The 26,918-nt window shown below is 35.3% G+C and overlaps 1 protein-coding gene across 2 annotated transcripts in view; it reads left to right on the top strand.

Moving 5' to 3' along the window:
- The window catches only part of LRP1B (LDL receptor related protein 1B), a 638,461-nt gene that overhangs the window by 455,765 nt on the left and 155,778 nt on the right, over window positions 1–26,918 (top strand). For both annotated transcript variants that reach the window (XM_032114472.1, XM_032114471.1), the window contains 9 exons: window positions 90–334; window positions 6,663–6,794; window positions 7,980–8,207; window positions 11,030–11,204; window positions 11,503–11,597; window positions 15,159–15,308; window positions 23,127–23,267; window positions 25,135–25,260; window positions 26,473–26,604. In XM_032114472.1, coding sequence (XP_031970363.1) covers window positions 90–334; window positions 6,663–6,794; window positions 7,980–8,207; window positions 11,030–11,204; window positions 11,503–11,597; window positions 15,159–15,308; window positions 23,127–23,267; window positions 25,135–25,260; window positions 26,473–26,604 — 1,424 coding nt within the window. The remainder of the gene's footprint in view (window positions 1–89; window positions 335–6,662; window positions 6,795–7,979; window positions 8,208–11,029; window positions 11,205–11,502; window positions 11,598–15,158; window positions 15,309–23,126; window positions 23,268–25,134; window positions 25,261–26,472; window positions 26,605–26,918) is intronic.

The following is a 26,918-nucleotide window of genomic DNA, read 5'->3' as shown; positions in this document are numbered from 1 at the left end:
GGTTTTTTACATGTTTTGCCCAATGTCATAATGGTTGTGTGCTTTTTATTTTATTTTTATGTAATCTTAAATTTGGGGTTGTCTTGTAGATCGGATGCCATTTATTCTGCATTGTATGATGGAACCAGCATGATAGAGATTATACGGGGTCACGAATATCTTTCTCACCCTTTTGCTGTTTCTTTGTATGGGAGTGAAGTATATTGGACAGATTGGAGGACCAATACCCTCGCCAAAGCCAATAAATGGACTGGCCAAAATGTCAGTGTAATACAAAAAACAAGCGCTCAGCCATTTGATCTCCAGATATATCATCCAAGTCGTCAGCCACAAGGTGAATATTTATAGAATAACTTATTACTGACGGGGGAAGTAAGTATTCTTTTTAGATATAAATATCTGTATTATTTTTAGAATAATTATTTATTCCCCCTCTGAGGGGGGGCAGTCTGTATTCTTTTTATACATAAATATCTGTGTATGATTTTGCCTTGAGCTGTTGTATTCAGCATTAGATGAAGTCAGGTGCACACAGCCCATGTGGCAGAAGTTTTTATGGGGTACATATATATATATATATTTATATATAGCTTAGGATTTACCATGTAAAACACCAGTGCTGAAAAAAAGTCTTTTTTTTTTCTTTGTGAGATATAACAAAAGACAGTGATTCTTTTGTACATAAATACTGGAAAGTAAAAAATACCTCTGGAGGATGACCACCAATTAGGTACAGAATGTTCCATGTTAGCTGGATAAATTTTAACTTTCCTGGCAAGAAGTTGATGTTAATAGAAACTGCTTCTGAATTCATCTCATTTATACTTGCTGCTGTTTGTTTTTCTTTTTAATACTGAGAAATTACTTTTTTTTTTTTTTCTTCTCATATGGGGTTTGTAGTGCTCAGTAAGCCACTTAGACTTTTATGTTGTAGGTCCTGAGCAATTTTGATTTGAAAACATCAAATCCTAACAATTTTGGATGGCTTTGTAAATGTATTGGAACCAAGGCCTGCATTAGTTATACATAGAAAACTATGGCTAAAGCTCTAATGTAAATGAGTACCAGCAAGTAAAATTCTCCCTGCATACTAGAAGGCAAAGGATTTGAAGAATGTTCTCTAATAGCACATGGAAAAAAGGAAAAGCAATGGATACCGCTCATTGTTAGTTAGTGTGTCCAAGAGTGGTGACAACTGTGATCTCTCAATATGTGACATATATTGTCAGCATACATTTTCCTGATGGTTTTATTTTAAAATAATAGTGAATGTATATTGAACATTACTGGTTTTCAGTGGATGTCAAGTCTCCTGGACTTCATCACTTTTTGAAATAAGCCACTCATTTCCCTTACTCTTCAGAATTTGCTTTATGGAGCAGGATATTAGTCTAAAAAGCTGTCTGACTTCTACCTAAGATAATATTTATGCCCAGGCAGATAAAATAGGGGTGGAGTAAATACACATCTCTGCACACACCTTTCTAATATTGTTTGTTTTTGTTTTGTTTCAGCGTTTTGGGTGGTTTTTTTGCTTAGAGTTTCTTGGCAATTTTCTTTTAATTGGTCAGCTCCTGAACTCTGGGATTCAAGGAACTGTGTTCCATATTTGGTGTTTCTAGAGTAGCAGTGCAGTTGCTATTTGCCTTTTCTTGCTGTCAGAAAAAGAACAACTCTCTTCTGTTTGGACTGGGGCCAGGCAGCATCTTTGGAGGGATTCTGTAGCCTAGGGAGACATCAGTCAGTATTCCACAGTCACAGATATCTTGGCCTCCAGGCAAGGAAAAGCTGTAGAAGAGTCTTCAGTTGTTTTTTTTGTCAAAATCAAGAAGTTCAAGTATAAAGTTGTGTAATTGCAGCTTTTATGATGTAGAAAACGCCAGATTCTGATTTTTTTATTGGCCTTCTACGTTTGCTCTAAATTACTGTCTTCCAGCAGAATACTGTCTTCCAGCAGAATCAATTTCTTTCTCCAAATCTCCTGTACCTTTTTATTTGAGCTAAAGAAATGGTGATACTGCCTGATTACTTCTTAATTTTTTTCCTTTGAATTTGTGGTTATTTTGCAATAAATGAGCAAGAGAGCGTGCAGGTTAGAATCCCAAGATAAAATTAACAGTAGATTCACACTGCAAGGTGTCAGTTTGAATAGAGCACTGAAGGATGAACATTTTGTAGTTTCATCTCCACAGATCTACATCTGGGTCACCTATGTGGGTTAAAGTTTATTACCTTTTAATATATATCAAGCAAGTTATTTTGATTGAAATGAAGTAGAGCAGAGCTAAATAAATTCTTGTAGCCTAAAGGCACGGTTTTTGAGTCAATCTAGGACAGATGCTAATTTAAGGTAGCGCAGTTAGAGTGAGATATTTGTATGGATGATAAGTTCAGCTGTCAGTAAACCACAGGGATTGTGGAAGGCTTCTCCCCTAATGCAGAATATTCTCAGGAATACGAGCTTGAGGCCCACTCATCTTCCCAGAATCAAAGCTGTTTGTCAGGAGTGCTGTTATGATGGCAGACACAGGGTTTCTAGGAAGATTTAAAATTTTTTTTTCAACTACCATTGTATTTTAAAAATCCCCTTGCTGCAAAGAACAGGGTCTGTTTTAGTCATGGGAAGTTGTATCAGTGCTCTACTGAGGATAATGATAAGAGGGGTAAATATAGAGCTTTGGGAGGATCACAGCGTGAAAACCCTTACAAAGCTGTGAATTTCTCACACATTCTCCTTTTTTTTTTTTTTTTTTTTTTTGCATTTCTCCGGGGTATTAATTTGAATTAAAATAAAAAAACCAAACATGGCTATGACATTATATTTATTTCTGCAGATGAATTTTTTATTTAAAAATCAGGACAACCAGTACAATAACTGTTACATAAAAAGCATAATGGTACCATTGGGCTGTATTGTAATTAAAAAATGAAGAACATTTAACTTCATAGCACTGTTTTGTTACAATATTCTATTGAGGTTCAGATTGCCAGCTGTTTAAAACAAATAAATTCTTACAGAAATGTAGTTTAAGATGGGGAGATCTAAAAAATTTATTAGTTTGAGATTTTATCTCAACCTTCTATGCATTCTTTTTACTTCAAAACTAGCAGAAAGTATGGTATATGTATTATAAATCATGCAAAATATATATACTAAAATATATATTATAATTTTAATTATGTCTTTATTATATATATACACTAAACTATATTTTTCTGAGCTTCATCAAGAATTGTGTTAACTTTTTTCTAAGAATATTGTTTAGTTTCATGGTGAATATGTAAATTTTTATACTAATTTTTGACATGAATGATTAAAAACTGAAACGGCATGATTAGAGAAAATATTTACTTTAGAACTTATATATCTGATCAGTCTTGACCTGCAAATTTCAAAGATAAGTGCTAAAATAATCAGATATAATCAGGCAATTTGAAGACTTGGATTGGCTGACTACTTTGGCCTTAGGGAAAGCAATTCTATTGGAAGTATTGACAGTGAGCAGAGGATTAGATCTGTAACTGGTTTTAAATATGAGTGGGAATTGATTGTCAGCAATTTGAAAGGACCTTTTGATGTGACTGTAGTGCAGATATTTGGAGGTGTAGGCAGAATTTGAGCACGTTGTGCCCCATTAAAATAGAAGATCAAACTTTGTCTCGCTGAAATCTGGTGCCACGAAGGGACAAGTTCGATATGAAGTTAATGCAAGGGGATAAGTTGGCCATAGGAAATGCATACTGAGAGGTTGTCAGAGTAAGTGTTCATTTGTCAGCTGGTGATGGAATGTCTGAGCGGGTTATTTTTAAGGGTTACTGGTCAAGAAAAATAAGCATTTTGTTTAAATTAAGTTTTGGAGAGCAGTCAAGAAGTAAGGTGATGACAGTGATGTGTATGTCTGTGCACAGCACTGTGAGAGAAATAGATTGGCAAACAATCAGCAGTGGAAATCAATTAAATAATGAAAAAGGGTGTCCAGTCGGGGAAAATGCCAGTTCTGTGGCTTGCTGTGATCAAAAGGAAAACAGATTGGTGGAAATGATTAGGAAAGGAGCAAAGCAACACAGGTAGTGAACTGTGTGTGTGATGCTGTATAAATCCATATCATTCCCACAGCTTGAACACTGTATACAGATCATATACAGCACATCAAGAAAGCTTGACAGGCTGATCAAGAGTATGTGAAAGGTTTTGGTCTGAGGACAGGTTGGCTCATGCTGCTTGAAATACCAGTTATAGACAGGATTCTGTGTGGTGGCAGTCTGTGAGTGAAATCATTAAATGGCTTGGAAAAGGTGAGTAACAAATGCATATGAGGTCATTCAGAATAGAAATAGAAGAGTTAGAATGAGTACAAGGAAATAAAGCCAAATTTTTGAGAGTCAGAGCAATAACAACATGCCTTCAGGAGAATTAGTTTTTTATTAGGAAATAAAGAGCAGGCTTAGCTGTTATTCAGTAAATGCAGTATGAACAAGAAAGGAATATATAAATATGTATTGCTAAAAGTAATATTTAGATTATGGTACTTTGTTTCTAGAGTTGTGCATTCACGTGGAAAGAAACACATCTGCTTTAAAACACCTTTTTTTCCACCAGTTTTGTGTTCTGTATGATATGGAGGGAGTTGTGAACAGTACATGCATTGGAGTGACTCCTCTTGGATGCTTGGAGCACACTTGAGCCACAGCACTCTTTAAAATGAACATTAACTGGCATGCTTTTTACTTTTTTCTTCTATCTGTTCTTCTGTTTGAATTCCATGCTCAAACAGAAACTTTGGTGGAGAAGAACAGAACACACTTCTTGCATAGAAAGACAAGACAGGGATTATTATTCTTAATCCAAAGTAAATTCTTGTCACAGATGGTTGTATGCATACAGAGAGGTTGAAATTCCACAGAAATTACTGCTTTGTATTGGTAAATAAATGGAAGGAAATGCTACAAAAGGACCAAATTTTACCATCTCGCAGCACCTGTGGAAAAAATGCCCAAAAATTGCAGGAGGTTGACTCTCTACCTGGTCTCCTGACATTTCTTACAACAGAAATGATTCTGTGATCTCCTCCAAAATATTTCCAAAACTCTAAGTTGTGTTTCCTTTCCAATGTATAGTTCATAGGGATAGGTGGCTTACCATTATTAATGCACTATTAGTAAATATCTGGAAAGGCTCCCTGAGTCTTGTTAAATTCAGTGTCATTTCTTCTACTTCAATTTCTTTTGTCTTCCACATGAAGCTGTGAACTTCTTGCAAGAGGTCACCCCAGGTTTTCTGACAGTGTTAACATAGATAGAAGAAAAGTGATATTAAATAAACATTCCTTGATTGTAGTTCCTGGGAAAGGCTGAGTGGCCTCCAGTGCTTAAAAGGAGCAAATGGGATGAGTTTATAGAAAACAGTAAAAGCCTGTGATTTTATCTGATAGAATGATGGCTACAATTGTAATTAACCTGTTTTTCTAAGATTTCGAAAGCTTCTTTCTTCCCATAGTACTGGCTAGACAAGTAATTAGTTAAAGGGTCCAGGAATTGCTGGAAAAATTTAAGGAACCATGCATGCACTGGTGAAAAAAGGAATGGTTCAATGAAGCAAGCTTTGAGTTTGTCTTCCAATTTTAATGCTGGAGTTTGAGCTGAATTTCTTTTGTAAGGAAATTCATCCATCAGATTGCTCTGGTTATCTAATTACTCGTACTGCAGCCTAGCACAATGTTAGAGGAATATATTCTACGCTAATTGGTTTTGTTAATTATAAGTTTGTCTTTGAGTCAGGCATTCCCACTTCCCTTTCCATCAATGTTAATTTTCAAAGGGGGTTTTTTAACAAAAGGGAGAGTCAATGTCACTTTCTGTTTATGCTTGAAATGTCTCTTCAGCAGTGCTCTGGAACTTTGGGGTTTGTAACAAGGAATGAAGATAATAAGAATGATTTCCAGGTTTTGTAAGACTAAGAGGTCTTCTCTGGTCAGCTTTCTTCCTGCTCTTTAAAGCAATTTTAGCACATCTTATTCAATCAGTGAGCTGTAGGAAGGTACTTGTGAAAACCTTACTTAAGAGAGGTTTTCTTTGAGAAAAGTAGAAAGCTGTGGGTTTTGTGGGGGGTTTGTTTGGTTGGTTTTTTTTGTTGTTTTTTGTTTTCTTTTTTCCCCTTTCAAATAATCTTTGTGTGTTAGATTTCCAACTAATTTTCTAGTAGGGATATCAAATTGAGAGGAAACATTGAATTTACCATAGTTCATCTCATAATCTAAGCTTTGACTATTGCTTTCACACAACTAAATCTGTTTTTCAGATCCTCATCATATTGGCATTTTTTTAATCCCATGTGTTTTGATTAGGACTGTAAAATTCTATACATTTAAATCTTATGAATAGGCTGCAAAATTAGTATCTCCCTGGGAAAATTATATCCAGTGGCTTCCTAAAGTTACAATTATAAATGGTGTCTGTATTAACAAAACAAAAGTTAAATATATATATATTTTCTTGGACTAGAGTTGAATATTAGCCTACAAAAAACAATTAGAGCACAATCTCAGTTAATCACTGAGACTGGGTTTGTTTTCCAACAGATTTTTTGCCTTCTCACAACTGTTTGACAAAACTTAATTTTAAAAAGTGTTTTTACTTCTTGTGTTTCAATTATTCTGTTTTAGCTTCCAACCCATGTGCTGCTAACGAGGGCAGAGGCCCCTGCTCTCACATGTGTCTGATCAATCACAACAGAAGTGCTGCCTGTGCCTGTCCACACCTGATGAAACTGTCTTCAGACAAAAAAACATGTTATGGTAAGTTTTTCTCCCACAGCCTGGCAAGTGCATTGATTTTTTACAATCAATGGACAAATTAATCTAAAAAAAAAAAAAAAAACCAACCAACTTTATAGTGCTTTTTAATGGTGTATTTTAAAGGAGCATCTACTTTTCGAGAATCAATGACCTATTCTAATAGTTAAGGTCTGTGGTACTTTGATATTTGCTGCCACAGCCATTTCTTTATGCTGCTGGTGTGTGTGATGTGTTCATAAAATTTATCTCTGCAAAACAGAAAGCTTTGTACTGAAACGTGCATCATCCCAACATTCTGAGTCAGGTAAGCTGAATAACAAAAAGATGCCTAATAGCTTAAATCTCTACCTGCTCTAGAGTTGTCTTAGTTGCATTTCCAAGGATTAAAAAACAAAGATTAAGTATTAGAAGTGCATCCTTGCAGAGGGAGTTTTATAAAAAACTGCAATACACACTTTTAAGCTCTAAAAGCCCTTGAAATGTCAAATAATTGTGTGTATTATCTATAAAACCTTGTACTTAATTACTCTTTTCAGTGTTGATTAATAATATTCAGGAAATAGAAAATATTTTGTCATGTCAAGGATACTGCAGGGGAAAAAAGCTACTTTTACTGCTCATTTGCAGGCATTTGCTCCAATCATTCAGACTTCTGAGATTAAAAACACAACTCTGCTTTGCCTTTAGTGTTTAATAGTAGAGGTGTAAATTAGAACAACCAATTTGCCCTTTTTTTTTCCAGCTGTTTGCCTTTCACTGCTTACACACACACACATTTGCTGTTGGCAAAAGTTCCCTTTTACAGTGAATCTTTTACCCTGAGATACCATGTGTTAATATCTGTTACAATGTGCAGGTGAAACAGGATTTATTTGAATGGTAAGGATGGTAAAATTTTTAAAATAACATTTTAAACACTTTTTTCTTGCACACTCATAAGTCTGTATTGATTAGTGGTGTGGGAACCATGTCCAGCATCCAGAATTCTTACATTTTTCCTGTGATTCTTAAGCTCTGTAACATTATTTCTCAAGTGTCACTCGCCTGCAGGTTTTGTGGAGATGTTTAGTCACTCACATGAACATCATTTACACCTTTGTAAAGTGATCTCAAGTGAATTATTCTGATTTCTGTTAGAGATGTTGTGAAGAGGATGAGGAATGATGTTTTCCCTTTTTCTAACAGAAAGAAAGAAGTTTCTTCTTTATGCAAGACGTTCAGAAATAAGAGGGGTGGACATAGAGAACCCATATTTCAATTTCATCACAGCCTTCACTGTTCCTGACATTGATGATGTGACAGTCATAGATTTTGATGCTGTTGAGGAACGTTTATACTGGACTGATGTGAAAACACAGACCATCAAACGTGCCTTCATTAACGGGACTGGCTTAGAAACCATTATTTCAAGAGGTAAATATAGCATTGAAGTAAAAATAATTCCTTCTAGGTCAAGGTGTGATATGGGCATGCTCAAATAGGAGTTCTTCATATGTGTACCTTGCACTGGTATTGGATAATTGAGATAAACAATAAGCAAGCAGAATTCTCTTTAGGATTCTAGTTTGCTTTATTGATTCATTATTCAGTTATATGTAAACAAATTGGGATGTAATTCCACATTGATTTTGTACAAGATTGAAATGTGTGGTAAAAAAGGAAGATAATGTCGTCAGGGGAAGGTAGAAAGAATAAAGCTAAAAAGCAGGAGAAGCACAGTGTCCTGTCATAGCTTTGCACTGAAGAATTTCCTGTGTCCTTTGGCTACCTATGTTGACCTCGCAATGAAATTGGCTCTGTCAGGGTTATTTTTTCTTTCCAGTCCATGTAGATCTTTCAGCTGTGGCACCATTGGTGAAACCACAATATGACAACTTGGTAATTTTGGTGATTGTAATGTGGTTTTTTTACCTATGCAGAATATGTACGTAAGTACAGAAACTTAATGAATATAAAATCTGTATCTGATGGCTTCAACCCTATTTCAGTAGCTCTGGTATTGAAGTGAAAGTCATTTGTTGTCCTTGGTAGCATTTGTTTCTTGTTTCCAGTCACTGGCAGTTCCTCTCCTGGCAGCACATGTTGTTCTACTTTGTAATGTACCTACCTGCTTGAAAATAGTAAAAAAGCTGATACTGTGAAAGCAAATTTTGCTAACACTGGTTCCCCAACAGTTAAATGAATGTTTGGTAGGGAAGAAAAGAAATAGCTCATTTGTGTAAGATCAGACCTCTTCTGACTTGGAGAACAAATAAACCATATAGTTGATTATCTGAGGACTTTAGAAAATAATTAGTTCAACCTCTGCCCCTTGTGTCACTTCAGAAGAAATTAGTTCTATGTTAGCACACTTTAGGAGATGTTTGGACAAATATGGCAATACCCCCATTTGGCTGTGTAGACTGTGAATTCATTTCTTTTCTGTGGCTGCTTTTTTGTTTTCCCTTGCTGTCTCAGAGAGAACTTTATGAACAATTAGATATATTTTTTGGTCCCAATAATGAGAACAATGCTTTGAATGCCTCCTAGAGATCTTTATTCCAAGTATTCAGGTGCCCAACAAAGGGACTTATTTCTTGCTTTTTTTCAAATAGTAGTAGAATAAAAACATTGTTTATTCTAGAAAAATCACTGAATTTAATGAAACCAAAAGAAATATTCTATGTGTGAGTGTTTATCAGAATTCTTTCATATTCCTTTTATTATTTTTCTGTGGTGGAGTTTTTTTGTGTTTGGTGGTTTTGTTCTTCTGGTGGGTTTTTTTGGTTTTATTTTAGTTCTAGATGTAACATTATATAAAGGTTGGAGGAAATAATGTTTTGCCTCATCAAAACACTGTAAAGACTATTTATTATGTGTAAACTATCTCATTTGCTTACAGTTATATTTTTGTACTTCTTATAAGAAGATGTGTAAGCACGTGCTGGTGGGATTCTTGTTGGGTGAAGTCTTCTGCCAATGTCACAAAGATGCCAACTCATACCTTAACCTTTTTAAGAGTATGAAATGCTTATTTTCTAGTTCCTCCAACCAAAAAATTCCAGAAGGGCAGGGGATCAATTTAAAATGGGTCAAGGACTATGTATTTGGTGTCCTTTGTTGCATTCTGTGAAGTTGGCAAATTTCCTAATGCCCAATCACTGCTCAACCTTATGGCCATGCAAAGCAGTCCACAGCCACATCCATGTCAATTCGTCAAGGACAATAATCCTGTCAGTGGAAATTACCATGTTAAGTTGACAGAGGATGTGTATAAACAATGAACTATAATGAAATCATTAAATCACCCTTGGCCTGCTTTCTTCTTGACAAAGATGCCAGCCAGTATGAACCAGTTCTGTCTCAGGGCAGAGGAGCATGTTGGTATCTAGAGATGGAGCAGTGACTTTACACCCAGTATTTCAGGCAGATATTAACACAGATTGACATTTCTTTAAACAGCTTGCTAAGGAAGACCATCAAGTTACCAAATCATTCATATCATATTCTTATCTTGCTGCCTCCAGTAATAATGGTGCTGTAGGTTAACCCTCAGCCCCCCACAGCTGCTCATTAACTCCCCACAGTGGGTTGGGGAAGAGAATGAGAAGGGTAAAAGTGAGAAAAGTTGTGTGTTTTGATTAAAAACAATTTTATAGGAAAAGTAAAAGCTATGTGCACCAGAAATGCAAAATGAAGAATTCATTCCGTGCTTCCCATTGGCCGGCAGATGTTTTGCCATATCCAAGAATGCAGGGGAGTAACCCAGAGTCTTCAAAGCCTTCAAAAATAAAACCAGTAAATTTCTGCAGTGACACAACTACTTATGAGCTACAGAACTATGCTATAGACCAGTGGTTTTAATTCAGATCTTCTGTACTGAGCCTTCATGGAGCTGAAGAAGGAAAGGAGGCTTTTAAATTTCAGGGTAGCATTGTTTTAGAAAGCCACAGAACAGAAAATGCTTTCTGAAGTAGAAAAATAAAATACAGATGTTCAGCATCTCTGGTTATTATTTTTGGACAATAGGTTTAATGCTGTGAATATTCAGTGTGATTTTCGTGTTCTTATTGTAAATGAATCAGGCCCAGGAAGAAAAATAAAGATTATTAATTCTTGGCAACTAGTTAATAAATCCACCTGAATAGAATATTGCACAGTATTGTTAACAAACTGCAGAATAAATTGTTTTTCTTCTCTAACACTGACAATAATCCAGACAGAAAACCAAAATAACTGCTTTCCCTTTTTTGCAGATACTCAGAGTATCAGAGGTCTTGCAGTGGATTGGATATCACGTAATTTATATTGGATTAGCTCAGAATTTGATGAAACACAAATTAATGTGGCACATTTAGATGGTTCCTTGAAAACCTCAATCATCCATGGAATCGATAAACCCCAGTGTCTCGCAGTTCACCCAGTAAAAGGGTAAGGTATTCATGGTTGTAATAAATAAACTGCAGTAAAGCTCATCAGAAGGTGGTTCTTCATTCATATTTTAAGTTTGGCCATTCTGTTTTCTTTCAAACTTAAAAGCATGATTTTTGAAGATTTTACTGAAAATATCTTGACTGAATACTTCTTTCCTTAGAAAGCTGCTGATTAAATCATGTAACTATTAGTTGTGCATTTTGTCTCCTAAACTGATGAATGCTTTCACTACTGACTCCTTAAAAACACTGTGCACACAAAGCAATATTGTAAATATGTTAATTCTCTTCTTCAGTAAGCTGTACTGGACGGATGGTAACACAATCAACATGGCAAACATGGATGGCAGCAACAGCAAAATTCTCTTTCAGAATCAAAAAGACCCTGTTGGTAAACACCTTTTTTTCCTGTTTCTTTTTTTAATTGATAGTGATTTGTTGTGGGCATTATTTTGAACTGATTTTTAAGTGTACAGTGATGTTTTTCATCTGCAGTAATAAGAACAGGCATAAAGACATGAACAACATTCATGCGTTAGTGTTGTGTTTCACAATTTAGGATACGTTTGGCCCATTCTAACTGAAATCTACTGTAGAATTAGTGGAGTACTATTAACTCTAGGATTACAGTAGGCTGAAGGAGAACCCATCTGTATTTCTCAATCTTTGTATCACAGTTAAAAAAATGTGGAGGTCAGGGTTTTACTGCGTCGTGGATATATGTGAGAGGATCCTTTGACTGCAAATGTGGATCCTTCCTCCTCAGAATCTCAGCTGCATGATCAAAAGATGAATTGGCCCTTAACTTTTCACACAGAGAAAAAGCAACAGTTGAAGCATACATTTCATATCATGACTTAGCATCAGTTTTAGTATTTGGGAATTCATATAGTTGATGATAAATTATGGCACTTTAAAAAAAAAAAAAGCTCTTACTATGTGTAATTTTTTTGTTTTGTTCAAGTATCTTTCAAAAAATAATTTCATTTTTTAGAGAGTTAAAGTGGTTATGTCAATCGTTGCTGCCTTATTCATGGCCCATCAATAAAGTGATTCTATTTTAAAGCGTTTTTTTTTATAACTGAATGCATTAAGCAAGCAGAAATGAAAGTGATTTAAAGAATTCAATAAATTTGACATAAGAACAACATGACATGCATTTTACACCCTAAATTCAGTGAATTTCTAAGAAATTACTTGATAACTGTTTTATTATTGATATGATTATCTGTCTAACCACTTGAAGAGACAATTCCCTTTATCTGGAGAAAAAAGAGTGGCAAACCCACTAATTTTAAGGTGAACAACAAGCACTTTCAATAATATTAGAACAATATTAAGAAAGGAGGTTGTGTGCAACATTTTGTACTGAATATGTTGTGATCAGAGGTCACAAGGTCCTAAACTGCAATGCTTAGGGTTTCCAATATCAAACTCTGAACTGAAATACAAGCAAAATGCCAGTTTCAATGGTTTAAATTACTTTTTACCATTAGTACGACAGTCCCGTGCTAAGAACAAGAAAACCCTTCTAAAGAGCCAGAAAGTAGCAGCCTTAAAACCTTAATTTAATATTTAATTTCTAACTGAGAAAGCTGTCTTTGTCCATAAGTGAAACTCTAGTTCATGTAGTACTAATTTTGAATGTTTGGGCTTATTAAAATGGGATAACCTGGTAATTTATGGGGTGTTTAGTTATCTTGATGCATAATTTCAGAATTCAAAAAACGAGGGAGTTTTCCAGTCTGCGACCTGAAGTAAGCTGATGGATTTTTTTTTTTTTTTTTTTTTTTTTCTGTTTGAGTTCTATTGAAAGAAAGACACAATTTTTGAATTACAATATTTTCTATCACCAAGAGTATTTGTAGTTTGGAAATTTTGGGAACGGATACTGTTAGGATGACAGATGGTGCCTTTTATTTTTATCTTAGCTAGTGCACACTAGCTATGGCTTGCTGGTCCATTCTGCAGTTCTAAAAGTCTCAAATGCTAACACGTGTATTGGTTGATAAAAGAGCTGATCAGTGGAGTACCATTAAACTGTGTTCTTAGGAATTCAGGATTAATGCTTAATTTTATACTTTGGGCAAATCATTGGCTCATTTGAATCCAATGAGACCAATACTGTACAATCCTCATGCTCAGATTCACTTTAGCAGGTAGGCTATGAGGTTTAAGCCAATTACCCACACTAGAACACATCATGAGTATCTGTGATGCTTATTAGCTATAAACCACTCATTTTCATTCGTAAAACAGGACAATTCCTGAAAAAAATCTAAATAAACATGCTCTGCCCACACTAGAAATGACGTGTTTTTGCAAAGGTTGGTTATAGGTGGAAAGTATTTGGGGAAGAACAGCATGGTTGACCTGTGTAGAAAGACATAGGAATGTTTTTCATGTCAGTTGCTGCTGTGTAATTGGAATACCTGGGTGTAGAAACACCAGTCGAATATCTGAAGTATAAAACCAGACAAGACAGGACTGCAATTGCTGCATAGCTTGTGTTGGCAGCCACCCCACAAGTAGATCCCATCTCGGTGCAATCTGTGGGCAGCTGGTCCATGGCTGGGAGGTGCGGGGAATACCAAGTGCCACCCATCTTGGAGCAGGGATGCCTTCATGCTAGTGTATTCCCTGTTAACCCATACTGATATTCCCAGGGAAGTTCCCTGTGCTAGGCTAAGCACTGCAGGTGCTGCTTGTCTCCAGGATCCGTGCTGCTCTGTGCTTGGAGGGATGCTGGTTGTACAAACACGAGAACGTGTGTGCAGAGACGCTGCGAGACGAGTCCCTCCTGAAGGCACAGCTCCAGATCCTCTCTCCAGCCTGTCTTGTTTCCTCCTTGGTGACACACTTGCAGAAGGGAGGAAAGAAATATCAGTACCTGCAAGTGGACTGGGAAGCTGTTTTTCAGCAGCTCAGAAAGCAGACACCTTTTCTCTGCTGTGTCCAACGTGCATAAAGTAGTGACATGATGGCAGCTGTAAAAGCTGCAGCCCATGGCACTGCTTTCTCCTGTCAGGCTTTCCAAAATAGCTTTCCATGGGAAAGCAGTGTACAGGATGAAAAAGACTACAGTACAATATCTAGAGGTTGACCCATGCGGTGAAATACAGTATTTTTTGGCAACTTGCTGCTGGATACTTAACATGAGTTCTGGGAAAGCTGGAGCACCAAAGCAAATTGTTATAGCATGTATTGTTACCATGCCAAGAATATTTCACTGTGGAAAATCTCCTGCTACCACTTCTTGAACGTTTTTTAAAGGATTATAGAAGTCTGAAATACATTATCTCCTAGTTCTTTGCTCTTACTTTCAGAAAACTATATACTTGATTCATTTAGTAGCTTATTTTGCAAGTGTCTTTTTTTGACAGTTTTTTCACTTCTGACTCCGAAGAACTGATTATGAGGTCAGCTCACTGTGAAGCAAAATGAAAAGTAATACTATAAATTTATTAGAAGTTTGGATTAGATTTTGGTATTTCAGCATCCTAAGCAGGGAAAGAACAGACTTTTTATAGTTCTGAATCACAAAATGTACCTTGTTTACTAAGTCTCTGTGTATTCATAATTTTAGAATATAAATGATGGCTTCTGGTTTGCATTTACAAGTTGATAATGACCTCGCTTAGGACCTCAGCTTATTCAAGTAATTCTTCATTGCCAGATAATGCTTTCATCAATCAGTCACTGATTTCTGTAACTGCTGAAAGAAATAAAAGGCACAAATCTTTCTAAAAGCATAGATTTTTTCATGGTAAATGACCAAGTTTGGTTTTCTCAATTTTTTTTTTTTTTGGAAGTATAAGTAAATGAGTGAATAGATAACATAATTGTGTGTGTATATATATTTCTTAAATGCACCTTCATGATGAAAACAGCTTAACAATAAATGTGTATCATCTGTTAAAGCCACAGTTAAAGTTGTATGCATTAATTACAGGTTTATCGATAGATTATGGGGAGAACAAGCTTTACTGGATCAGTTCAGGAAATGGAACCATAAATAGATGCAATTTAGATGGTGGTAATCTTGAAATAATTGAATCAATGAAAGAAGACTTAACAAAAGCCACTGCTTTAACCATTATGGGTAAGTCCAGCGATAATATTTTTTTTCAAATTATTCAAAGCTAATTAATAATGAAATATAAAAGGGTTAGGGAAGCTATTGTTGTTTTTATGTAAATAATACATATGGTACATTCATGAGTGAGACTGTTGTCTGTGAAAAATTCTTTATATTTAATTGTACAGTTTGCAATCTCTATTACAAGTATATTTCCAAATACAGTCTTGCATATATATATATATATATGGAATGAAGGTAACAAATTGATGGCTTTTATTTACTATAGTGACATGTAAAGCATGTTGGAAGAAGGAGCTGTGTTATGCTCTTTATTACACAGAATTATTCATTATTTGTTTGCTCTGCTCAATTCTTCTACTTAGTTCAGAATATTCCTAGTTTGTTGGATTGGCTGGCATTTTGTGAAGACTTCCTTGGGTTATGAATCGATGGTTGAGGATTTGGATTTCCAGGTGTCTGCTCATATTCCATGTATTAAATTGGTTGAAAGAAAAATATTCTGTTTGTTATGTTCAAAAACAACAATTGGAAAAATCCAAAAAACAGTAGCATAAGGAAAAATTCTTTAAAAAATCAGCTAATTGCTGATCGCTGAATATTATAAAAATATTGCTTCACATTGGCTTATTCTCATATATACCTTCAGCTCTTGGCCCTTGCTGTAGCTGGGACAGAGTGTAGTAAGAAATTCTAGTCTGACTCAGAATTTATGTTCATGTTTCTGCTTTCCTAGAGATGACTTTAGAACTTTCCATATTTCCTACAAATTGCTGACCTCATTACTTACATTTATCTTGGATATTAAAAAAAGGAAAGTTCAGTTGATAAACAGCCTTTTGTTGGGACAGGTGGTTCATCAACTGCCAGTCTTTTTATGAGGTATTTTATTTGATTGATTAATGATATAATAATTATGTACATATAGATTGTGTGCTAGTGAAAATTAAGTAAAATTTAATGATTTTTATGCATGTGGTGTAAATTATATCATATTTAAAGTGGTAATTACTTAATTAGATTTATTATGCACATATTTGGCCAGTACTGAACTCTAAATGCTGTCAGTACCAGTTGGAGACAGGATGCTTTTATGTGTGCTTTCATAAAAACAAGCAGGTTTGGTGTCAGAAGGAATCATGAATGTTAATTTGGACAAATTGTCTTTTATTGATTGGATTGTGACTAGAAATAGATTGAATAAATGACCTTTGCTCTGGGGAGCTGTTGGAAGTCTTTAACAGGAGGTGTAAAGAGTGTTTGTTCATACTGTCACTGAGTTGGTGGTGTCAGGTCTTCATCTGTGATTCACAGAAGCTACAACAGTGATGATCCCTCTGGAACAGGCAGTAAAGAGTTTATAGCTACCATGTAAAGAGGAGTGCATGAAAGTATTTGAATTTTTGCACATCTGGAGATGGAAGAATATCTACTGTATAGGTTTTAAACACATGTACCTCTAATATTCATAGTTTGGGATGCTTTGTTTTTATGGATGATGACAATTCTTCCTACTCAAAAATGGTGAACAAAACCTTCAAAGACTTTGGAGGTTTGTTTGTTTTGCTTTGGGGTGTTGGAGTCTTAGTTGTGCTAAACTGTGGCTTGATATTGCAGTGAGATTGCATATAACAATCTGCTGGAGAAAAATACAAGCACATACAGTTTTATCAACAATGTTGTATGTGCTGATTGAAAAACATGAAAAGTTTCTGCATTAATTTCTCCCATAGGTTTTCATACTGTGGTAATATAAATGCCGTTTATTTTCCTAAAGAACGAGTGGCTGTACAGCAGCTTCTTATAAGCAGGATTTGTGCATGTAAAGTGGGTCAGAACAGAAAATCCGATGCTGTATGAGCCAGATAAGAGATCTCTAATTGATAAATGGTCATAACTAATAATATATAAATAAAGAAGAATGACTAATTTGTTCTAGTGTAAGATTTAGCACGAGTGTGTGACAATTTACTACCCCTGCTGATCTGTTTGCCTACAAGTTTAATAGGAGGTTTTAGCAGGTGAATCACAGTAATTGCAATGTTTATTGCATCATTTTTGCTCCTATTCCTAAATTTTCTTGACTCCTTTTACCTAAAAACACAGTAAACACAATAAAACAACATGAATGGAATGTTTCTCCTCTCTGAATATACTGAGCTATCATTTGAATTCATCAGTGGCTGAAGAGAGAGATGATACCTGTACCCAAACCCTTAACTGTTGTGTAGGATTTAAGTTCCACTGAGTGCTGGAGAGTCTTGTAATCTTCAGCTTTCTTTTGTATTATTCTGTCTTTTGCATTTAGTGTCTCCCCAGCTAAAAGCAGGACTTTGGTCAACTTCTTTGTTGGTATATTTTGGTTTATGACCTTGTCATATTGCTGGGTTATGTTTCCAGCGAGGCAGAAAGAGGAGATAGAGTTTGGTAGTTTGAGACTCCCTGTGTTCAGTTGTGTCACCAGGACATGCAGTTGGTGACTTGTTGATCCCTAGAACCTTTATTGGACTGAGGAGCTGAAAAGAGGAAACAGTGGAGGGAACCTCAGTGGACTGATGGGATGGGTAATGTGATCCGAGATGGCCCTGGTTGCCATGCACCCATTCCCTGCCAAGGCTGGGTGCACTGAAGGAGAAAGGATCTTCAGAAAAATTGCTGAATTTCTAATAAATTTACTTATACCAGTGATGTGTCTTTGAGCACCTCAGTTGTTGCTTCTGAAAGTTTCTTTAGCTGCTTGTGAAGCTTCTTCCCCTGCCATCAGTCTCTGTGAGAAAGCATGGGCTCACGGAGACTCCCAAGGAGAACCCCACAGCCTGTGTCAAGAGCTAATGCCTTCCATCCCTTGTCTGGACAGCCTTTTGCACAGAAAACTGACAGAGCTGACAGTTTCCAGTGGCTTTTGCTGTATCTTACACTTCACATTCCAGAAGATTTTTCAGAGCTATAAAAAAAGTGGTGACTGGGAGAGGCTTGGCCCAACGAAGACTTCTTTAGTTGGCCTTGGTAATCTCTGTGCTGTTCTGGTATCTCGAGTTTTGTGATCTTTGATTCTGTTCGTTTCAAAAGTGGAAAAGAGAAGCAGTTAGGCACTCCATGGTTGTGTTCTGTGATATGAACTCAATAGACGCTGCTAGTGAAGTCAATAAAGTTTTGGTTTGTTTTGTAATACAACTTATGGAGTGGTTCAGAGCTTCACCAGCAATGAGAATTCTCCTTTAGCACGACCCCTTAATCTCCCCATTGTTTCTATTGCTTTCAATTCCTCTGTTTTAGCATTGCAGTTTAGCTGTTGGAAACCATTTGGAAGTTACCATTTCTGTTTCAGATGTTTGCTGTTGTTTAGTCCTTTCCAGGCTCTGTTTAACATCTTCCTACTATTGCATTCTTTAGTGGGAGCTTATTGAAAGTAATGATAAGACATAAAAAATAATGTTAGCAAACAAGTTGGTGCCAAAGTAACTGTCAGGTTTATCCTTGAGGGAAATGGGAACAATATATAATCCACATCTTTCTGTATTTTGGGTCTTTCATTTATTGGTTTTCTACTCAGTAGTGTCAGTCATCTTTCTTTTTCAATATGCTGAGCAGAATTCCTAGTCTTTTGGTGCCTGCATTTGCTAAATCTTTTTGAGTGTGATATAGATGGGATGAAAATTATATTCCATTTGAAAGTAAAGCATTTGAATATATACAAAATTGCTATTTTCCCATGCCTTCGAGCATACAAAAATTATTTTTGCTGTTGCCATTCTGTATTACAAACAAGTTGCTGTAAATCTATGAAGTCATACTTGCTTTTCGACTCTTCCCAGTTTTTCTTCAAATCCATATTCAATATGTGAGATGTCTGTGTATGCCACATCAGCCATTTTTTAGTTAATCTATCAGTCAAAACCACATGAATGGTCTAGTACCTCCCACTGGTTATTGTCTTGCATTTGGTCAACAGTAATGTTCTTCTGTTACTATGTTAGCTTTACATTTTGTTTTCTTCAAAGACCTCTGCTGTTTTTTTGAGTCTTTTAGAAGTTTATGTGATTCACAGCACCCTATGTCCTACATAATTTTCAACCCCTGCTCCTGGCACCATTTACAAATTTATATCAAATATATCCATTCTCCTGAGATTCAGGATGTGAGAGAACCTCTGGATTTTATACGGTACAGCAAAACTCTTTTCAACAATGAGAAAACACTTCCTATACTTGTCTTAAGGTTTGAGTTTAATATATCATTCAATATCTGATTTTAGTAGTTTTCCTGGTGGCTAGTGTCTTGAGTGGGATCAAATGATAAAGATGTATTTGGAATTCTGCATAAAGTCTCATTTCCTTTCTTCCAAGTTACTTAATGAAAACGGTTCCTTGACTGTTATTGAAACGGGTTGGGAATTTACCTTTGTGGTGAGAACTGTATTTCTGGATTGGTGAGCAGAGTCATTATTTTACAAGATCTGAATTGCAGAGGAGCTCGCAGCCATATCTGATGTGTTTCCAAGCTGGTGTGTTGTTTCTTGAATGATAAATGGCTCTGAATGAGAAACTGAGCATTGCTAGAAAAGTATCGATTGGTTACCGTAAGTCTGTAGCTGAGAAGAAAAGGATGCTGAAGGCTTCTGTCAGCAGTTTTAGTGGAGGCATTTGATTGGATTTTGTATCAGGTCCCCACAGAAATACAATTCACACAAAGTCACAAAATTCATCTCATGTCGCCACAAAATAGGAATATAATGTAGATTGTATAATGAGGATATAATTTGTTGTGCATTTGGTCTTTTTTTGGTGGAAAATAGAGTACTCCATGTAGTGAATGATTTTATGTGTAAGTGCTATTTCTATTGAAATTCGTATTAAAAAAATTCAATCGGCAATACAACAAAATCAGATATACATAATAGCTTTTCAGTGTGCTTTCAGATATTAGATTAATATCTTTTGAACAAAAAATTGTATATAAATATAGCCATTAAGCTATATTATCAACCAATCAAACCAGAAAGTAACAATTATAGTATTTCATTTTAGACAGAAAATGTAGGTTAATATTACCAAAATATATTCATGCTCCTGTTTACTTTCATCGTGCATTAGATGATATATTGGTTATTTGATTTTTGTTTCATCCTAAATAAAGTTTCAAAAATAACATCAGAATGCTTTTCTAGTGGCTCAGATGGCAGGAGCTCTGACTCTGCCGGATCTCTTTGCAAAGTGAAAGGGGGTTACTTAGATCAGGAAACTTCAAACACATACACCTTAATTTTCCAAGTCATCAGTCTTCTAATTGCCGTAGCACCATTCATTACATTAGCATTAATACATGAAATATATCTAGGCAATTTGCCCGGTTCTAAGTGCAGTACATAGTTGTCTTCCATAAATACTCAAACCACCATTAATGAAAACTAATGGCCCATCAAAATTTGCATTCAGAGTACTACTTGAAATCTCCAAAGGACTGTCCACAATGCTAGGGTAGCAATTCTTGGCATTTGAAGTTGCTGTTGCCCAATATGTTGCTGTGCTTAATGCTAATTACCCGACAGAACGGATAAATACAACAATTTTAATATATATTATAACCTAGTTTCAGCAACAAGATTGTAATTAGCGATCGAGCAACACTCTCGTTAGCATAATCAAGCAAATAAATCATTTCAGTTTGACATTTAAAGGTCCAAAATAGCTTTTTTCTTCCCTTGTGTATGAATGCAAGTTGTCTTTATGCTAAAGTGGTTTTTTTTTGTAAAATCATCTACTATATTTTAAAATTAATATAGAAATAATTAGTTCATCCTGAATGCTAGGGATCGTAGATGAGTTATCTACTGAAGGAATATATCAGTAAAGCAGAGAGAAAGAATCCAAAATTTGCTTAGAATTGTGGTCAAAAATAGCTGTGTAATTGGGGTTTTTGTTTGTTTACATAGCAGTGGTGTATGTTGGTCACCTAGTACTTTCCAAAGAATTAAAACATTTATTTTTTAGTTTTTAGGGCACAACTGGCAAGTTTTTTGGCAGGCAGTCATGAGAGGTTTGACCTCAAGGTGTCTGTACTTCAGAATTTGTTAGTTGTTGGGGGGTTTTGGTTTGTTTTTTTTTTAGATTGGTGGGGGTTTTTTAATGTTATTTTTTACCTTTTTTTTTTTTAATATACTTGAAATGTCAGGATTTGTGTGACTTGGTCAGCAAATCAGACAAGGGCAGTTTTAGGAGGCTGTGGAAACCGTAGCCAAAGTTGAGGTTTTGCACAAAATATTAAAGAAATGCCTTGAAGAGTGATTACTTCTTTGAAATAAAAGATAAAAATGCCAAAACCATATGTTTTTTGCTTCTTTCCTGTACTCCAGTCTTACAAAGCAACTAATTTTTTTATAGAATGGTTTGGATATGTAAAACAGTAAGTTCATGTTGCTATGCACAAGACACCAGTCATTACTAAAATTATTTAATGGCCTGTTCTAATTTGTAGTCACATAGAGGATGTGAAGAACAAAAACTCTTCTTCACACACAAACATTTCATTGAAAAAGTTACCCTAACCTTTAGGTTTGTGGGCCATTAACTAACAGGGAAAAAAAGTCCAATTCCCATTATTTCATATATGGATTGTTGCCCAGAGTCACCTTTCTGCTTTTAGCTTTCACGTGCCTTTTTGTTATAATTGCCACAATCAAAATTGGGCACAGGTGCTTTTTGTTCTAAGGATTTTCTGATAGTGTCATCAGATGCAAGCTACTACTAATTGTTATTGCAGAATGGTGTTTTGAATCAATCAATTCTAGATTGACCAGTCAGTGCATAAAATTACAGACTTTCTTTAAATTTTACCCGAATTTAAATAGAGTTCCATTTCTGTCTCAAATCTCCATATTCAGAATATTTTTCATTCCATAGATTCTGGCCTTAGCATATATCTATGGACAGTATGTTTTGGTTTTTTCCCTATGTATTTAATTTTTTGCTGTAACTTTTTACAGTTACCACAGTGGAAATTACTTTTCAGTTCTGCAGTTTCTGTCATGAAACACTGAACTGTGTGGCTCTATGAATTGGTTATTTAAATATTAAAACTGAAGCATAGGCAAAAAATATTTTACCCAAAAAGAAAGTTAACTAAAAGTGAAGTTAACACACAATATTTGTTGGGAAGGCAGTGTTCCTGAAGCTTAAAAGTTTTCAGTTCAAGCCTTTACTTTTGGTTTCTCTATAGTAGCAACCTTTTCTGCCTGAAATTAAGAACCCTGAGACCATCTCATTGTTCATTTGTTTGTACTCAATGAGTGAGGACTCGTGTGACAAGGACAGTCAGAAGATTGGCTTCAGTCTTCAGCCATTAGTTCACTGATGTTCGAGCTTGATATCAAAGCTGTTAAAATTTTAATTCTGAAACATTGGGAGGCAGGGCCTGCTTTTCATTTTTTTCATGATTTTTTAGTTACTGATTGTGACTGTTTTTAATAAAAGATGTGGTTTAACATTTCAAGCAATTTTGTTCACTTATGACAATGAATTTCTTCCCTAGGGTAACGCTAGAACTTCCATATATATATATATATATGAAAAGTGAGGCATTTTTCTATGCAGGTAGCCTTAAATAAGCAGTTGTCACAGCAAAAGTGAAACTGGTGAAAACTGTTTTCCTGTCTGCAGAATCTTTAAAACATAATTTCTTCAGGTTTCCTCTATAACCTCTTTAAGCAATTTCTCTTAAAACCAATCTGAGAATTAACCTCAAAAGCTTTTTCCCGCCTTAGGTCTCAACCGTCTACAATTCAATAGTGATCCTCTTAATTTTTAAAACTTGGAAATTTTACAGATAAAAAGCTTTGGTGGGCAGACCAGAACTTGGCTCAGATTGGTACCTGTAATAAAAAAGATGGAAGGAATCCAACTGTCCTAAGAAACAAAACTGCAGGCGTTGTTCACATGAAAGTGTATGACAAAGCAGCACAGCAAGGTAAAGTAAATTTTAAGTACGTTTAACCAACTTTTAAAGTGCAGAGTACCTTTTCTCATGTTATTCCCCCAATGTGAAGAAAATAATAAATGTATTTTTTGTAATTCACTGATAAAATATATTGTATTGATAAAAATTCCTGATTTTTGAATAAATTAGTGGTTTAATAGGACAATTTAGTTAGCATATCTGCCTACCATATTTTAGTTTATCAGATGTTTACACTAAAGTGAAGCTTGATGTTCTTTTAGAGAGTTTAAAATTTTTAGTAAAAATAGACGTTTAACATGTGAACCTCATTATTCAAATTATAGAAATTTTAAGTGAACTATTATGAGAGAATTCATTGATATTCTTCATTATCTATTTTAAAAACAGTTCAATTCATCTATGTTGACAGAAATGACAGAAGTATAAATCAAAATCGAGGCAGTAGAAAAATAGGGGATATTGCTAATGCTGCCAAAAATTAGTTGGCATAGCGGAAGCTATGATAGTATAAAAAGGTGTAATTTGGGGTCATGCACACAGTGTTATGAATTTGGTGACTGGTGATGAAAACATTTGTGATTTTCTCTAGAAAGAATTTAATTTGGATTCCAGTTGAAAAGTGATGAGGATGGGATCTAAGTCAAGCAAATTATTCCATTTCATTGTGGGCTTTCCATCCTTGGTCGTGTCCAAGGCTGGGTTGGACAGGGCTTGGAGCAACCTGGGATAGTTGAAGATGTCCCTGTACATGGCAGGGGGTTGGAACAGGATGATCTTTAAAGTCCATTCCAACCCAAACCATTCTGGGATTCTGGTTTTTTGTGGAGAAGCTTCCAGAAGAACCATTCCAGATGGTTTCTGCAAGAAGTAATCTTTATGTGGAGCGCAATAATTCAGTTCCATATTAAACCTTTCTGGGGACTCTTGCCATTTTACCTCATGTAGGAAACACCAAAGGTGCTTTGCCATCCTGGCCCTTAGTTTTAAGTGTGGTAGAACAGAAAGTAACAAAAATTTAGGCATTCAGTAAAGTTTCTATCATTTTAAAATGCTTTAACTCCCTACCATAGAGACACCTATGTTGCCTCCTGGGTGATCAGACTTTAGCAGTGTCTGGTGTCTGCTGCATCATTAGAAAATTTCTGTGATTTTAGGTGAATAAATGCTTTCTACTTCAAAATTAGGAATGTGGAAATAAATGCAACAAGTAGTGCTCTGATTTTTGTAGGCTTGGTAACTTGTAATCAACTAATTCCGTGAATATCTTAGTGGATTTAAATGTTTTTTCACGAAGCTTCAAATTTCTGAGATGTGTTTAGTTTACTGTGTGTAATGTTTATTATAAATCTTAGTAAAATATGTTAATCTATTACCTAAAATTAAATATTGTATCAATTAAGCAGTTAGGAGGAGCATGGATTTGTGAGATTACTTTGAACTATATCTTAAATACAGTAAAAAAAGGCTGGTTCATGATGATAACAAGGTTAATATAACATTTGATGAATGAATAAGATACAATGAATGATTTGTTCATGGTCTGGAATAAGATACAGTAACGTCAGTGAGATTTTGCCATTAACGTAGAATTTTCAGGTTTTTCGTATGCTTTTACTTTAAAATAGGCAGATTTTTCAGAAAATTAAATTATTTATATTCTGAGGGGAAATGTGCGGTTGAAATTCTGCAGCAGTGAAGCGTGGAAAGGTATATGAATATGTGAAATATTTTATGCATATATCAATTTTTTGAGTATGTGACTTGAACAAAATTTGGAAATAATAATAATAATAATAATATATTGAGAACAGCACTCATTTTTAGCCAGTTTCACCCAGGTTTTGTTTTCTCTCCCTCTTCTCCCATCATGTCATAGGCAGCAATTCCTGCCAGTTAAACAATGGGGGATGCTCCCAGCTTTGTTTGCCAACATCAGAAACCACCAGAACTTGTGTGTGCACAGTAGGCTACAACCTCCAAAAAAACCGCATGGCCTGCAAAGGTAAAACGGCTTTCAGTATTTATTTTAGCCAGCTTAAGTTCTAGGGGAATATTGCAATGAGTAAATAAACTTATTTTAGTCAGTTAAATAACTTTACTTAATATGCTTGAATGAAGCAGTTACACAGAAATGTCTATTGTGGTTAAGACAGAATTAAATTTACCTTTTCATTTAATTATTTAAATACATAAATTTCCGTGGAAACTCTTGAGGAATTTTTTTGTTTGTTTGGGGTTTTTCTGTTGTTTTGTTTTTTTTTTTTAATGTAGGCAGAAAAGCAGACCGTCTGAATCCTCATTAATAGCAGTACATACTTGTTCAAGGCCATCTACCTTACCTTTAAACTAAATTATAGGCTACAAGTATCTGAATGGTTGGGTATCTCATCCTGTTGTATTGCCCTTAATATAAAATTAAAACCAATTTTTTCCTTCAATCTTTTTCTATTTTAGTTGGCAAAAATCAGAATGTAGCTTACAGCCAAAGTCTTACTCTTTGCCTGAATAACGTGAAGCAGCCTTATGGTCAAGGTGCCTTATAGTTTTATAAACTTAGTATTGTTTATTACTATTAATTAGGACTAAGTAATTCCTGAGAATTACTGAATAAGAAGACCTCTACAGAGCAGAATTTATTCCTACTCAACAGAAATAGGAGCATTTGGAATGTGATTAATCTAACACAAAAGTAGCCATTTAAAAAGCATCAACCATGCTGGTCACTAAAACTGTGTATTTCTCCCTCCTGTCTGTGAGGGAAATGTGCATAACTGAGGTGAGATGAATTCTGTACCTCAAAAGACAATTTACTGTCCTGTTTTCCACAAGTTCTTTAAAATTCTCTTGCTGAATATGTTCACAAAGTGCAGATGTGCACTGAAAATATTCTTAAATTTCTCATAATTCAAAACTGTTTTTTTCCTAAATTTCATTAATTCATCTTTCTTAATTTTCGTTACTACTCATTAGTTAATGATAAGGTGGTGCTTGAAATGGGCAGTAATTCCCTTCTCTTTATAGGACCACATTTGGAATTTAATTAGAAATGCACTGTAATAACTCATGGATCCTTTTTCAAAGAGCTGGAGTTGTCACTCTGAAAAACAGTGGAGCACTCTTGGAAAATTAAGTCCAATGCATGCTAGCTCCTCAATTCTTGGAAACTGGGAAAGCTTCCACTTTGCTCTCACTGGCTGCTTTATCTTTCCTGTAGGTATTGAATCATTTCTCATGTACTCTGTTCATGAGGGAATTAGAGGAATTCCTCTCGATCCAAATGATAAAATGGATGCTTTAATGCCAATATCTGGAACTTCATTTGCTGTGGGCATAGACTTCCATGCAGGTAAATATTGTGTATGTATAGTTTATTGTATATATGGTAAGAATTGTAAATTCTTCTCATAAATGAAATAACCCCTTGTTTTCAAACCTTCTAAGTAATTACAATTGCATTTAAAGGAGTTGGAAATGGATCATGTTAGAGAGTTAAGCTCTGCCTTTAACATTTACAGTAAATAGGAGAACCTGTATTGTGCATATGCAGATTGTTCTGGCAGGAGCAGCTGCTCTTTTTTGGTGGAGTCATCCCTGAGAACTTGCGTAGGAAATTGGTTTTACAGAAAGTGTTCATTGAGGAAAAAGGCTTGTTCCTGCTGT

This window comes from Corvus moneduloides, chromosome 7 (assembly GCF_009650955.1).
Source record: "Corvus moneduloides isolate bCorMon1 chromosome 7, bCorMon1.pri, whole genome shotgun sequence".
Lineage (NCBI taxonomy): Eukaryota > Metazoa > Chordata > Aves > Passeriformes > Corvidae > Corvus > Corvus moneduloides.
This window is presented reverse-complemented; position numbering and strand designations above follow the sequence as displayed.